Source organism: Scardinius erythrophthalmus (assembly GCF_964197995.2).
Source record: "Scardinius erythrophthalmus genome assembly, chromosome: 9".
NCBI lineage: Eukaryota > Metazoa > Chordata > Actinopteri > Cypriniformes > Leuciscidae > Scardinius > Scardinius erythrophthalmus.
In genome coordinates, this window is record NC_138229.1 from 28,544,495 (window position 1) to 28,561,085 (window position 16,591).

At 36.9% G+C, this 16,591-nt stretch overlaps 1 protein-coding gene across 1 annotated transcript; it reads right to left on the bottom strand.

Annotated features, from left to right (window-relative positions):
• Positions 1 to 240: 240 nt before the first annotated feature.
• ap2m1a (adaptor related protein complex 2 subunit mu 1a) lies at positions 241 to 11,829 on the bottom strand. The gene is made up of 11 exons (XM_081373986.1): positions 11,708 to 11,829; positions 10,123 to 10,241; positions 6,646 to 6,911; positions 6,236 to 6,318; positions 5,147 to 5,282; positions 4,440 to 4,584; positions 2,707 to 2,829; positions 2,494 to 2,629; positions 2,273 to 2,370; positions 2,080 to 2,191; positions 241 to 890 (listed from the first exon to the last, which is right to left on the bottom strand). Exons 2-11 carry the CDS (start codon positions 10,194 to 10,196, stop codon positions 756 to 758), a joined length of 1,308 nt encoding a protein of 435 aa, XP_081230112.1. The 5' UTR covers positions 10,197 to 10,241; positions 11,708 to 11,829; the 3' UTR covers positions 241 to 755.
• Between the last annotated feature and the right edge of the window lie 4,762 nt (positions 11,830 to 16,591).

The window sequence follows — 16,591 nt, forward strand, 5'->3', positions numbered from 1 at the left end:
ACTGATTTCAGAATTCAATTATTTTTCTTCAAACAGTTGATGCTCCACTTTCATGGTAATGTCTGTTTTCAAGCCTCTGATTTTTCCTTTGCACAAATTAAATGAATCTAGGAGATAATTATTTTATTAACTTTGCCTTCCCTTATCCTGTCAGCTTTTGATTGTACAGGATGACAGCAGAGTCAGGAAGACAAATAAATGGTGTCTAATGTAAAAGTGTTGTTTTTTCTGCCATCTATTTTACACCCAAGATTAAACATATTTACTTGTGCAGACAGTGTTCCTCATTCATCATGATACAACTATGAAATATATAGACATGTGATTTATGCTGAAATGAAGAAAAATGAAACTGCAAATACACACAACACAATGTTTTTTTTTCCTCCATTATATATTTATACCGAACTAAACAGTCACAGAGAGAGATAGATAAGATACTGAGAGTATGACCAATGGGAGTATAACCAACGACAATGGACAGGGGTCCCGTAAGACCGACTACAGCGAATCAGGAAGCTGGGTTTTGAAAGACGGACATTAACTGCACAGGCTTTAAAGTACACCACTCACTGCTCTCCACTGGACCTGGTCATTACAGCACTCGTACAAACACATACAGGTAACTACGTTTCACATTTTGCATATTTTTGTAATTAGCCTTTTTTAATTCATCCACAAATCTTGAGAGGGAAGGAGGGAAACATAGTATATTTATAGGACAGTAAAAGCTGGTCCCTCTGCTAAGCAGCTCATTAGCAGCGCGTCTCGTAGATTCCGCTGCGTCCGATGTATCGCACCCATTTAATCACATCGTGGTCACTGTAGTTCAGTTTCGACTCGAACACCTTCAGGTAACGCACCTTCAAACCCGAGGGTGCAAACGGAACCTGAGACAAGAAAATGACAGATGAAATGCAACAGAAATGTGTGCCATGAAGAGGGTACAAGTTGTTGACAACTGGATACATCAGACAAACTATAAAATAATAGAAATATGTGAAAATATAAAGTAGCTAGTTTTTAACATATAATGTTTGTACCTACCTCCCCAAGTGACTGATATTCAAATATTAATTTATTTAACAGTTACTTATGAGCTTGAGGAAAAAAGACCAAATTAATATTTTAGCGAACGCTTTACAATAATGTTCCATTTTGTTAACACAAGTTAACTACGCTAGTTAACACGAACTTAGAATTAAAAACACTTAAAAGCTTGTGTTAATTTCAACATTTCCTAACACATTAAAATCAAAAGTTGTATCTGTAAATATTATTTAATTGACCTGAGCTAGCATACACTTGTTTTTATTAACAAAAATTCATAACTACTGTAAATGTATTTATCGTTGTTAATGCATTAACTAAACGGAACCTTATTGTAGTGTTGCCATATTGTCTTTTATTTATTAGAAATAAGTAGGTAAATAGATTTTTTTAATTAATGTTTATAGCTAAATTAACAAAAACAAGGATTTAAACCGTATCCAAACTACATCCAAATTTTAGTCAGGTTATTTAAGTTGACAATAAAAGCATCATACAAATATTAAAATGTCAATTCATTCAACCGTTACTTACTCGTATTGAAAAAAATAAAATAAAATCTAGCTAACATTTTTATTATATAATAAGTTAATAAATAGATTGTTTTAGTTGATCATTTTTTAATCAATCAAAGTTTATATTAATAGCTAAATTAAATCACACAAATAATGATTTTAAACTGTATCCAAACATGTCCAAATTGTAGTTATATTAGTTAAAAAAGCACCGCAAATCTGATAAAAATATTCAAAAATCCTTTCTGAATTTCATTCAACCCTGTAACTCAGCTTATTGACCAAAAATAAGCTATTTTTATTTATTTCTGAGACTTACAAGTTGGTAAATAGATTTTTTAGTTCTATACTTAAGTCAGGATTTTAATTTGTATCCAAACGTCCAAATATTAGATACTTTAAAGAGTTATTTTATAAAAAGCACAGCGAACCTCATATAAAATAAGTTAAGGTTAAGAACCTCTTGAACACCGAAAAGAAAACCGACTGAAACTTCACTTAATTCAACGCTCACCTCAAAGTTCATGGAAATGGGTGGACGGGCCCACTTCTTCTTATCATTAGTGGGCAGCAGCTCAATCTCAGCACTGATCTGAGACTCCTTCATTCCTGCCATGCGTTTGATCCTGAGCAGAGAGACAGACAGGATGACATGAGTATATGCACACAAGCACCGAATGCAGAGAAACGTGAAGACGCTGACTTACTTCCACACAATGGCGTTCTCGCTGGCCTTGTATTTGGCTTTTCCTTTCATACAGATCACCTGCACTCCACTAGTGTTCAGAGGTGTTGGAATGCGTACCTGTTCAAAACAGTCACCACACACTCACATCATCTGACAAACTCTTTTACAAACAAACTGAAATGTTCTGTCTAAGGCGTGTGAACATGCAATGTTAAGTCTCTATATTCTCTTTTAACTCACCTCTATTTTCTGTGCCAGGAGTGAGGGCTTGAAATTAGATTTGATGACAACTTTGACCTCCAGCTTTGTGCGTCCAACCTCTCGGACCAGTGGAATGACCCGGAAGGGCAGAATAATGTCCTTAGTGGTGCGATACCTGCGCACACACAGGTCGAGGATGTGTTAAAACAGAATCAGACTCTCGGTGTGAAGACAGACTGAAGCTGAACTAACCTCATGAGCTCATATTCCCCATCGGGAGGGATGAAGCTGATGCTGCGCTCAGAGTCGAACTTGCTGAGACGCACACACTGATGGAAAGTGCAGTCGTCGATGGCTATGGACTGCTTCCCACTGCTGGAGAAACCAAGACGGTAAGAGTTTGATGATATACACCGTTAAAATTTTTGGCAAAAGGAGCAAATACTAGAGCAGGGGCGTCCAATCCTGCTCCTGGAGGGCCACCGTCCCACAGTTTAGCCCCAACTTGCCTCAACACACCTGCCTGGAAGTGTCCAGTATGCCTAGGAAGACCTCGGCTGTGTTCGAAATCGCTTCTATACGCTCATTCACTAACACCTGTCCACTTGAAGGAGTGAATGAAAACGAGTGAGTGAATTAGGGAACCAAGTGCACCGGAAGGGTTGTCGCTTTTGTATAGTTTGTGCTCGCCGTTTAATAACCATTGATTGAATGAGTGCACTCGATAACGTCCACTATGGTTTCAGCACCAATACAAATGGCTGCCCCCTAAAACAGTGCCTTATTTGAGGGTATAGGGGCCGATTGTGTTTAATTGAGGTTGGAGGTAAACTCTTTAGGACAGTGGCTTTCCAGGAGTGAGTAGACACCGCTCTACTAGAATAAACTGTACATAAAATTAAATTATCACTGACAAAAATAAATCAAAATCACTTAATGTCACACTTATAAAAACTAGGGATGCACTGAAAGTTTTATTCGTATTTTTAATTATGGCCATTAACCGATACCATGTTATCTACCAATATTTAACTTACACTACTCTTCAAAAATTTAGGGTCAGTACGATTTTTGGAGAGGGGGGGGTTAATACTTATTCACAAAAAATGTCCATTTCGAATAAATGCTTTTAAATTGTTCATCCTGAACACAATTATTATGGTTTTATGGTAAAAGAAAGGAAAAAAAAGCCTCTTTTAACAGTTTCTAATAAATGACACTTTAAAATAATTTAAAATTGAAAACGGCTATTTTAATAGTTCATATTATTACTGTTTTTCCTGAATTTTTATCAAATAAACGCATTATTGGTGAGCATAAGATTAAGAGACTTAAAATAACCGACTGCAAACTTTTGAATGGTAGTGTATTTTGCTTTGTTGTTTAATTTTTCTTTTATGAAATCTTCAATTTAGATGTAAAAATTAATGGTAAGATTAGTTATCTTAAAGTAAAATGTATTATCAGAACATTTATGTCCATTAATGTTCTTCTGTAACCTGGCATTGAAAAAGAGAAGCTAGATGGAATTGAAATATAATAATAATAATAATAATAATAATAAAAGCCCTGAATTTAACAATATTGGCCAAATTAGACTGAAACAATTTTTGAAAAATGCTAATATTGGCCAATATATTAACCAATATATTATGCATCCATACTAAAAAAAAAAGAATTTGTAATAAGACACTCATTTGTTCTGTAGATTAACAACATAACTAACATAAAACTGAACACAGAAATGTAAAGATACAATTACCTTCCCCCTAACTCACTTTGGGAGCACAGAGAAAGAGAGACGCAACAAAAACAGACAGCTTCAAAAATCAAAATAAACCACACACTTTACGTTCAAACATGTTTTAAAAATTCTGGATTGAGAAACAAAATCCAGATAAAAAGACAAACAAAATTTTCAAAGCAAACAAAGAGAGGAGACAGACGAGCAGAACAACTGCGTGAACATGAAGCACTTCAAAAACCTTTTCCCAGCATCATCAGTAGTTCCTCCTTTCCCCTGTTTGTCAATGACGATTTTGTCATTCATGCCAAACTTGCATTCAGGCATTCCACTCAGGTAGCTCTTCATCACCACACGACCGGAGACGTGAGCGCTCAGGACTTGACCTGTCAAGGATGACACACAGTAGCGTGAGAATGCTTTGACACTAAGGCCGTGTGTCCGACAAAAGCTTTTTTAGCCAGCTGAAAACACCTAGCTGTGGGCACTTTGCTTGCTATGATACGGAATATCCGCAAAAGTGATACTAGTATCTCACAGATAGTTTGTTTCTGCATTGTTTCTATATAAAAATTGTTGATGCAATGAAAAGTATTTGATCTTGATGCTTGTTGCTGTCATCTGTTGCCGTTGTACAAGCAATTCGGTCGTTTGGTCGCTGTTGAATTTGTCCCGCCCCTCCTCCACTGTGATTGGATGGCTGAGTAAAAACAGTGATGAAAATGATGAACGCTGCGTTTTACCCAAAGTTGAACGTTCAACTCCGCAAGTCGAGCGTGAAACAGACTCAGCTCAGCGCCTCGTTACGCTGCTGGCATTTTAAAATCATGGCGCTCCCATTGAAAACAATTGGACAAATACGCTAGCCTCTGGAAAAAACGCTTTGGTGGACACACGGCCTAATAACTGAAGCACACAGTCATGAGACCTCCGTTAATGCGGTCTTACCCTGTGGAGACATGAGCAGGTTGACACTCTCCAGCACATCCAGGAAGAGCTCGTTGCGACGGTACTTGATGCCTTCACGACGCCAACCAATCTGACCAGTCACCTGGCTGGTGATCTGAGACTGCTCCTCCTTAGTCTGAGGACAATAATGCACCACCAAAGACAGTTAGGAAGGTCACAGATTATTTTAAATTGTGCTTTAAATACGTTTAGGGGCCACTAGTATGTAATCTTAGAAAAACTTAATATATATATATATATATATATATATATAAAAAAAAAAAAAAAAGTGTACACCATACCTGATGCTGCAGTCAAGACACGTCCAGAAAAGCAAGGGGGAAAAAAAAGAAATGGTTTATGTTAGAATCTGCATAGATAACATGGACGGGGCTAAAAACCAGGGCGCGTGACCAGCGTAAGAGCATTTCAGGACAGTTGATAGAACTGTCACTTGCTCAACTGAGCTAGTTTTGCAACAATGGAAGTAAGCTTTTTTCTGTGTTCATTAGGCGTAAATTTATATGTAAATATAACTAGAAAAATAAAGCGCAGTAAATGGTAAAACGATTTACGCTACAAACCAGTGTGTTTATAATTACAACAATACATTAAAATAATATGATAAGAAATACCCGTTTGAAATAACTGCAAATGCTATTTTGTACAGCTAAAAATAACGAAGCACATGACACTGGGTAGATTGACACAAATCGCCACCAAACGAGATAAAACATCCTTTTTTTTTTTTTTAATACCATTTATCATTATCGTTTGTTATATAATTTTTTAGTAAATGTTAACTTGACTGACTGCTTCATTTTGACTTTCAAGTTACAAATGGCCAAACCCACTTCTACATTAAAAAAGGTGATTATGTATCATGTACATGCATATTTACTTATATGTTGTGCTAGGAACAGTGAAAATGTTGGAAAGACATGCAGAAATTCGATCTACTGGCCCGACTTAGAGGACATCCAGAAAGGGAGGTTCCCAATCTCAATTCTGGAGTCACATTGGTGTTTAAAAATAGAAAATTCATATGAACATCAAAAATAAGAAACTACTAAAAGAGCCTCTTCTTGCCTGGCCTTTGATACCCTGCTGGGTAATAAAAGTCTTCAGTGCTCCTGTCTCTGAGTTCTGTGGGTATCCAAAGTCCAGGATCTCTGCACACACACACAAAGACATAAATGAATCATTTTTCTGTTATGAACCACTCAATGCTCCAAAAACTGTTTTAAACAGACTTTGTCTCCGTTCGTTTCATTTAGGTAACCTTTTATTATTTCAGCTGGAGGACAATGTTTTCTGGACAGCTCATGGTTTAAGATGCACCTAACCGCCAACAGTGGATGACTGCCAGGAAAGCATGCCATTTAGAGGAGGGCGAGTTTGGTTTGAGGTAATGCGGTTAACACAGGCACATGCAGGATCGGATATAACTGAGAGAACAGTGTCAGGAAATTACTCCTATGTTTCTGAACCAGCCTTACCATCCAGCAACTCGTAGATAAGCACGAAGTTGTTCTTGATATTCTCCTCACTGATCTTCCCAAAGTAGGCCGTCATGACGTCACACATCTTGTAGAGGAACTCGAACACCATTGCAGCGTTGACATTCTGCTTGGTGACCGCAGCCAGCCAGATGTTGGAGCGTTTGACGTGGAAGAAGCTGGTGCGGGCGATGTTGGTGACAGGAGAGCGCACCTGCTGACGGGCGTGGATCACGTTCACGCGGAACGCGTCCACAGCGTTGCGCCTGTGGAGGAGGATTAGGACGTGAGGTCAAGGTAGAGATAATGGAGTTGGGCAGGAAGAGTGAGCACATGGTCACCATCTGCCCGTAAACCCTTTAAGACAAGCACTCCTTTTATCTGCGAACAAGGCATTAAAGACTTGACTGTTCTCTGTTGACCCGAACCTTCATGAACCTCAAGATACGTTAAAAGGTCCCGTAGACAAAAGAGCTCTTGCCTGTCTAAAACAAACAAAAGTGAACGTCTTTTGAAGAGAACTATACCGTCCAATAAAATGAAATTTCCTTTTTGTCTTTGCGATTTCATTTCTTTTTAAAATCATCTGCTGTACCTGATTAAAAAAAATAAAGGCCAAAATGAATGAAAGTGTAAGGTTGTTTCACGTAGAGACCCGGGTGGTTAGGTACTCGTGTGTGTGCGAGGGTTGGTGGAGAATAAAACGATTTGCGTGACTCCCACAAAATAGAAATATCTTAAAAAACATCTAAAAACAAACTGTTATTCATCTATTGCACAAAAGCAACAAGGACAACTAAAATAAAATAAAAACAATTTACAGGTACAAGCATAGGCAGAGTTTCTATTGCAGCGTTGTGCAATGTAGCCAATCACAGGTATGTGTGTTGATTTCTTGAACGCAATGGCCAATCAGATGCATTTAAGATAGAATCCACTCACCGCTCAAAACGTCTGAGTTTTTGTTCAGTGCTGAATTCTGCATGCTGGTGAATCCTCTGATTATAACAAACTAAGTGTAGATATTATGAAAGATTCATTGTGCAGTCAGTGTCATTGATAATAACGGAGCTTTGTCAGATCGCGATGAACTGAGATGTCAGCTTTTAGGGATTATTAGCGGAGCGCACTTTGCGCACATTCTGACATGCCAAACCATGCACGCAGTAGCCTATGCTTGCTTTTATGTGAAATTAACAGTGGTTTGTGAATCTTGATGCTTTGATAAATAATTTTTTAGGAGCATTTATGCTGGGATGTGTAGGTTGTGGCTAGGCGACACAATAATTTCATGGACATACAGAATTTTTAATTTTTTTTTATACTTTTATATAAGCTTTTGCGTGCGGAAGGGGGACAAACCATGAAAGGTGCCGGTGGGAGAGGGAGAAGGTAACATATTTTTGCGGGAATGGGACAGAATCCTGCAGGAGCAGGCAGGAACAGGACTGAAAAATCCGTCCCGTGCATGTCTCTAGTTTCATGTATAGACAAACATTTTCATCAGAAAGGCGCATAATCTGTCAAAATATCCAACATACACAAACCTAAAAAATGACCAACATTGTGTCATCTCATGCCTGAGTGCAGTCAAAAGAAAAGGGCATTATGGTAAACCTGCTGCTGGTGCAATTACATATCCTCACAATATTCGAGTGACTGAAGTATGTCAGGTGACATGCTTGAAGTAGAGCTGGGCAATACATGATATATATATATATCTAATATTTATAATGGTATAGATCAGGGGTGTCCAAACTCAGTCCTGGAGGGCCATTGTCCTGCAGAGTTTAGCTCTAGCCTGCCTCAACACACCCACCTGGAAGTTTCTAGAATGCCTAGTAAGACCTTGATTATCTGGTTCAGGTTTGTGTAATTGGGATTGGAGCTAAACTCTGCAGGACAGTGGCCCTCCAGGAGCAGGATTGGACATCCCTGGTATAGATGATTAACAAACAAATGGTTATTTCACAGTTTTACAAGATTTTCTTTTTGGCCATAAACCCAAGTTTTCCAAACACCATTTAAGTAGGAAGGTTTCATGCCCACTACTAGTGCTATAACTTGTGAGAATATTGTTTGAGAACATGTCAATGTTTTTTTTTTAGTTTTTTTTTTAGTTTCCTTAATTTATACAAATCAGTATTTTTGAATTGTTTAAATATATCAGTTGAAAACACTACTTCAAGGTAAAATGTACAAGGAAGTCTATTATTTTTTAATGGTTATATTCTATTAGACAGACAGACGAACGGATGGATGCAATAACAAAAAGGTTGAGACGTATCAAGGCTTAGAAGGCATGTTTTAGCTATATTGCCCAACCCTAGATTGGGTTCACTGGTGACATGCGTCAGAGTGATTGGTTGGTTGTTGTTGGGATCTAAAAAAAAAAAAAAAAAACATGCCTGGTCATTGGTTGTAGTAGGATCGCTTACCTAGTGCTACAGTAGCCACAATGAACATGGAGAAAAACAGTACAAAGGACAAAGAGCATGAGGGGAATAATGACAAGGAAAAAGGAGAAAGACAAAGATGGGCTGCATGTGTAAATGGACAACAGTAATGCAAACACACACCAAATGAAATCTTTATGAGAACATTTGATCCGGGGTTCTATGGAGAGCCAAAAAAAAAAAAAGCTTCCCCATTTATGGTTTAAATGAAAAATGAAATTTAGCTTGTCAAGATGATGGAATGGGGCAATATTTCCTGTTTTTGAACATCCTGTCATCTTTCCTCTTCCCTAACAGGATGACCCCAATGGTATGGAGTTTAAACTCTGCTGAGCACGCATGATGAAAATAAGACCAGTATTTTTTTAACACCAACCAACAAAAAAATGTATTCTAATATTTCTAATAGCAAAAATAGATATAGATTAGGTGTTTGTCTGTGTTGCTATGTGTTCTATGCAGTTTTTAGTGGTTGTTGTGTTTTCTGGATGGCTGTTTACTGGCCTGTCCCCAGATGGTTTAGAAAAAACCTAGAAAACTATCGACCTGCATTTTCTCTAACATACTCGATATAGTCCCTGAAATCAGAATAAAATCAAAATATACTATATATTGTTCGAACTTCGATGAAAATGATTGGACTGAAAGACTATCCAAGTATTCAGACTCTGTATAAGCAACGCACATTAAATGAGGCTAAAATTATGTTAAGTGACCCATCTCATGTACTGTACTCTACCCCTCTTATGAACTCTTACCGTCTGAAAGAAGGTACAGAACAGGTTTAAAATCTCTTTTGTACCGGTATCAATTAGACTGTTGAACATGAGTTAGTGAAGTCTATTTATTTGTATGTGTATGAATATTTTGTGTAATGTTTTTTTAATGTATCAGGTTTTGGTGAAATGCTGGCTATGGAGTCCATTACAAATTTCCCTATCAGGGACAATAAAGTATATTTCCATGTCATATTTCAGAAGCTGTTTTAAGAGCATTTTCCACCCATGATGAACTCACTCACCCTATATCATCGCGGTAGACGCGGGAGATCAGCACCTCCCCTTTATGGTTATAGATGAACAGTCCTCCAATCATGGTGGCTGTCCCTCAGACCTCACATTCCATGGTGGGCTGTCACTTCTATAATTCACAGGACAATGAAAATGAACATGAAGCTCACTGACTGGTAGATAGAAGAGCTCTGTGGGACCTTGATAAGATATGAGAGGCATTCAGCCCTACAAGAGAGACTAGATAAAGCAGCCAGGATGGTTTACTCTCAACAGTTTGTGCTTCTGTGACAAACCAAATAATATAGTATAGGAGATAAAACGACTTACTGACTATAAAAGAAATCACCCAAGTTAAAAGCACATATTTGGTCACTGACCGATAAAGCTTCAAAAAAGTTTTTTATTTATTTATTCAAAACTGATGCAATGCATATTTTTGAGTCATGAGCAATGCGTTTAAACAAGTTTCAGTTGTTAAATACCTTTTCAAAGTGTTTAATTTTTTTTAATGGTTTTATGTCAGGCGGTCCAACCAAATAGTTGTATCTACTGTATGACATGAAAAGTGTACCAACCTACCCATACTTGAAATTATCAGTTTTTACCAGTATTTTAGAGATCTAGAAATCTTTTCACTCTGTCACAAGGATCAGTTGGGCTCCTCTGGGTGATGCATTATCATGTTTACTGTTATTACATCATCAATTCATAATAAAAGAGCCATGTTTGCAGTTGTGCCACCCTGACATTTGATAATATATACATTATATATAAATTACAGGACAAAGGTTTTTCAATTATCTCAGCAGCTTTAAAACTACTGATATTTATAAAAATGTGTTTATACGAAAGGGTTCAAACCTAAAATGATGCCTCAGTATTTAGTTTTTAATATTAAGAAACCAATTTGTTCGGGCGGTTGCACAACCTGACATTGTGGGGGTTTAAAGAGAACACAACATACAATAATATGTATTAAATAAATTAATTCAAACTAAATAGGTTTTATAGAATAAAGTGATGTCATAAATGTATCAAATAGCCTAATTTTAAAAGGAAATAATGCACTTGCACTAAAATATGCACGTCATGTCATTGACCCTAATAACAATATACTGAAAACTGAATGAGTAGCCTATATCTGTCGGCGCATGTCAATAGACAAAAATCACCCGGTTTTCAATCACAAAACGCGATATTGTGTAAATGTAAGTGTTTGTTCGACAAACATTGTAACGGCAAATGATGTTGGTATTCACTCAATGTACAGGCGCTGAACAGGAAGTGTCCGTCCTGTGTGGTTAATCGCGGCGTAATTACTACAAGATGTCTGCCAACTGAGAGGCATGTTCCATTAAATGTTCGTGTTTTGAAATCATTAACCGCGCGTCCTTCATTTCGTACCTAATATTAATTATTTAAAATGCACCAAGAGTCATCAATAGTAAGGGAGCTGGTGAACTGCTCTGTTCCTTCCCTCGAGACCTGTATCGAAATTTCGCGGAACACTTCGATGATACAAACCATTCATCCAGGCTAAAATACAAACACTTTCTGTCCTTGGGTATGTTCAGTTAAAAAATGTGACCATACCTACTTAATGTCCGCACGAATAGGCGCGGAATGGACCGTTCCCTCTACGACCGTGGTATTTTTTTTTGGATCTAAAGGATTAGCGGGACACTAGCAGCAATCCCTCCCTCGGCCAGGAAGTCAGCTGACAGCGTTGACAGCGCGCATGCGTACGGCCTGCGACAACGCAACTAACATTTTGCATGTCCGTTTGTTTAATCAAAAATACAAAAGGCGTCTATATTATTATTTTAGTTTATAATTGTGTAAATAATTATACTATATTCTTGCTTTAAAAAAAGGTCATGAATATTAAAATAGTAAAGTGACGTTGCTTAGTAACCTCACTGAAGCGCCCAATAACAACATACCTAGTTAATATTTATGAGCCAAGTCTTCGCCGTAGCAAAGAGTATAGAAGTAACAAGAGGCGAAACTCAATAGAACGTTCCATTGCAACAAACTCACCCATGCGCAGAGCTGCAGCTCCGCCATCTTGGACTGAACGCAACACCGCTGTCATAGGATTGAACTATACCGGTTCAAATTCAAAAGCGGTTAAATTAACTAAAAAGTAGTTTCTAGTTTTTAATATCTCTAGAGCAGACATCCCATGTCTCCCGGAAGATCCGGGAGTCTCCCGCATATTTATAGCGGCTCCCTGATGCCCGCAAATTAGCTAAAATCACCCGGAATCTAGAGCGAGCGAGCAAGAGCGCGCAGCTCCAAACCGTGTAACGTTAGAGCACACGGCAGAAAGGGTGAGGGAGCGAGATATCAACATATCAACCTAAAATGTGGAACACAACTTGTTCAGATTTTTTGCTTTCATTTTCTTGCAGTTCTAGAGTAAAATATATTTTGTAATATATATATATATATATATATATATATATATAATATAAAATATAAATAATTATATTTTAAAATTTGTACATTTTAATAAACTCAAACTTATATAACTTTTTTCTGTTTCACTTTCATAATTTATTTCACTTCAACAATAATCTGACAAATTAAAACAAGACCAACCATAGTATTAACGTTACAACCATACTAACGTTACAACCATTTAAGTTTGGATAGTGATTTTCATGTTTAAGCGAAAAAAAGGTGACAGTTAAAGGGTTAATTTAGTGATAACAATGAATTAATAAAGCGGTCATTTGCCAGGTTAGGTGTTCATATATCTCTGAAAGTATGCGATTTAAAAAGCCCATTTCGAGTCTTGACAATTTCGACCAAATACATAACGTTAGCAAACTGTTACTGCGGTTATGGGATAGCTTACATTAACGTTACATTACCTGTTATCGTTGACGTTAGCTCACTTTAAAGTTAATAAAACCTTTTCTACTTTACCTCTCTGGATCTTTGGGGAATCTATGAAATGCTAGTTGATTGGTTGTACACTGGTAGTTGTTGCAGTTGATGGCAGAACACTGTTTTCTTTGTTTGCAATTATTTTCAGACATAATGTTAATGCTGTACAGTAGTTGTGCTACCAGTAAAGCCGTTGGTTCAGTCCAAAATGGCGGCCGCGCTACCGAAGCGCCACCTAGTGGCTGTTGTCAAAACTGCAACGGAGTTTCGCCTCTTGTTACTTCTATACTCTTTGGCCGTAGTACAATGAGTTCAAGGCGGACACTAGCGTGATGAGGATAAATGCTGTCAATGTCAGAGAACAGGTCATGGATGGACCAACACAGTTCTAGACATTATGTTTATAGAGTAGAGCAGAGATGTTTGATGAAAACTACCGCATGCATCAGCCATGGTGGCATCAGCTCGCATGAAATAAGAGTATCTGTCTTACTCAGAGGTGGAAAGAGTAATAAAATATTCTACTCAAGTAAAAGTACTATTACTACAATTTGTTTTTACTTAAGTACAAGTAAAAGTACCGGTCGAAAAATCTACTCAAGTAAAAGTAAAAAGTAGCTCATTTAAAATGTACTCAGAGTAAAAGTAACTGAGTTACTTTTTTAACAGCGGGGGTGTGGATTGCAACCATCAGTTTGAAGCTCATAAAAGTGCATCTATCCATCATAAAAGTGCATCCATCCATCATAAAAGTGCTCCACACGGCAACGGGGGGTTAATAAAGGCCTTCTGAAACAAAACGTTGAGTTTGTGAAGAAAGATATTCATATTTAAAACTTTCTAAAGTAAAATAACTAGCTTCCGGCCAAACGAACATATGTATTCGACTTAAATCTAAAGCGCAACTTATGCGAGTAATGCGACGTACTGCTGATATTTACGCTACGCCAGGACGCACTACACTACTTCTGACGTCATGAGTTGCATAAGTTGCGTTTAAGGTGTAAGTAGACTGCGTATGGTGTACTTTTTTGAGCTTTAAACTGATGGTTGCAATCCACTGCCATTATAAAGCTCAGAAGCATCAGAGTGTTTATTAATAATATAACTCCGATTGTATTCGTCTGAAAGAAATATAGCCTACACCTAGGATGATTTCAGGGCTGATAAATCATGGGGTAATTTTCATTTTCATTTTAACTACTCATTTAACAACTTATTTTTTATCATTAATAATTTATTAAAATGTTTAAAAACAATATACTTCTATGAAATGTATTTAATTCAGAAAAATCCTTTTTGTTTTTATGATTTAAAACAAATATATTATCCAAAACGGTGGTAATCAAATAAAAGTTTAACACATTTTTTTATCCTTTTATTTTTTGGCAAAGTGCTGCAAAACAGATTTACTCAATTAAACCATGGACAAAAATCCTTAAATAATGTTTAAATAATCTGTATTATTATTGTTGTTGTTAATATTATTATGAGAAGTACATTCTATTGTAGGCCCACAACAGTTAGGCTATGTCATCATTTCTTCGTAGTTAAACCAAAATTTTGATGGGTTGTAATGAAGTCCTGTTTCAGAGTGTAGGCTATTTGACAAGGTTTTTCTCAAAGGTCATTCTCTCAGAGCAGCTCTGGAGATGTTAATGTTTTCATGTTCTCATATTGTTTGTGAGATGCTGAAAACACTTAGCACGTCGCGTACTTGAGTATGTAGTAGACGAAACGGCTCGTCTCATTCGCACTGATTCACACAGACACGCAGATTATACATTTATATAGCAGTCTCTTGTGCTTTAATATATAGACTACAGACCATGTCGCAATTTGATTTATTTATTGTACAGCTTTACTTTCATGTGTTTTACGTGACGTCTGCGTTACTGTAGGCTAAATTCCATTTTCATGATAATGAAACTCCGGGATTCCCTCTGCATCACAGAAATCATTCGGCCTTAACTTATAAACGGTTACGGGACATATCTTAATCTGCACGGAGGGATGGTGTTCCCGAACACGTTCTATGTGTTTCCTTCTTTTGCAGCCAATTTGCGTCCACAATTTTTGCAAAATGAATAGGCTATGCTCGAGCCTCGAGGACAACCACGCGTTCGTTTTTCTATATCCAAAGTATCCCCATACTTACCAGGGGTTTGCCTCACGTGTGTGTGTAAAGAATCTGTGTTGTCCGTCTCCATATTTTTTGTGGTTTTTGCGTGTCTGTTCTCCCGCCCTTCAATCAATCAATGCTGAGCACGAGCGCGCGCGCTGTTTTACCCATAGTAGGCTAGTTCATTTTTTTAATAATGTGTTTTTTTTTTTTTTTTTTTTTTACTCAGTAACGGATATGTTTTAAAATGTAGCGAATTACAATACTTTAAACAAAACATACTTAAGTAAAAGTAAAATTACAGATTTTAAAAACTACTTAAAAAAGTAGAAATACACAAAAAAACTACTCAATTACAGTAACGCGAGTAAATGTAATTCGTTACTTTCCACCTCTGGTCTTACTTCATCGGTTAGAATCATCAGAACGGCTACAAATTCTACGTAACATGCCTGTATTAACCCTTTCATGCATCAATATGCCAACCTCTGTCAGGATCCCCCTGTGTTTAGGGCACGAAAAACAAGATTTACAAAAAGAAATTGTACACATTATTTCACAGAGATTTTCAGATGTACACTTGAGTGGACATGTGTTTTTGGTTTAATTGAAGAGATACTCTATTACTTAAAGAAGTAATAACACAGCAATATTGTGTGTATTTAACAAACCAGTTAATACAATTCTATAAAATCATGTGAAAGCTAGGCTATAAAGTATATACAAAAATATAAATGCAATTGAGTTTGTTCCCATTCAACCAGCAGACAAAGAAATTCATTCAGGTGAACTTCACGTTTCTTTGATATCAGAACATGAGGACGTGATTCCATCAAAGATCTCTACAACCAGTGAAGGTACAACTCTCAGGAAATCCAACTCTGCCTATGTAGATAACACTGACGCTCCATCCAGTTTTACCAGAGTACGTTGATTTACCCAAACTCATTTCTACCATAGCTCTCCTCTCTTGATCTATTGATGTTTTCAGACTGTGGAAAAAAAATAGTGATCAGGTGTTTTTCAATCTCATCTGAAATGACCAGTGTTGGGGGTAACGGATTACAAGTAACATGCATAATGGAATCAGATTACTTTTTGATGTACGAGTACAGTAATGCATTCCAAGTAATGTGCACGTAATCACAGTACATGTGCAACTATGCCATCAAAACCCATGCATATGCAAGAAAATGCTTTTTGAATAGCTGTCCACTGTAGTGACCTCTATGCTTGAAAGGGGTAATTCTGAAAGCACGCTTTTTATATTTATATCCAGATTATAAATTGCCTAGAACTATTTCCTAATATTCACAAAGAGATCTCATGCATGCCTCTGTATCTACTTAATTTAGCAATTAATGACTATTTGCAATGTATCTGATAATGTTTTGATAAATTTAGACTAATATAAAAATATTTGATGATCTGCTGTTAGACCTACTATATTTATTATTATT

Bases quoted from the DNA above. Each gene is read 5' to 3' on its own strand.
- ap2m1a (XM_081373986.1), bottom strand. From the start codon at position 10,196: ATGATTGGAGGACTGTTCATCTATAACCATAAAGGGGAGGTGCTGATC. The intron at 5,283-6,235 runs GCAAGAAGAGGC...TATTGTCCTCAG, and splicing joins AGCAGGGTATCAAAGGCCAG to ACTAAGGAGGAGCAGTCTCA. The intron at 2,630-2,706 runs GTTAGTTCAGCT...GTGTGTGCGCAG, and splicing joins GGGGAATATGAGCTCATGAG to GTATCGCACCACTAAGGACA.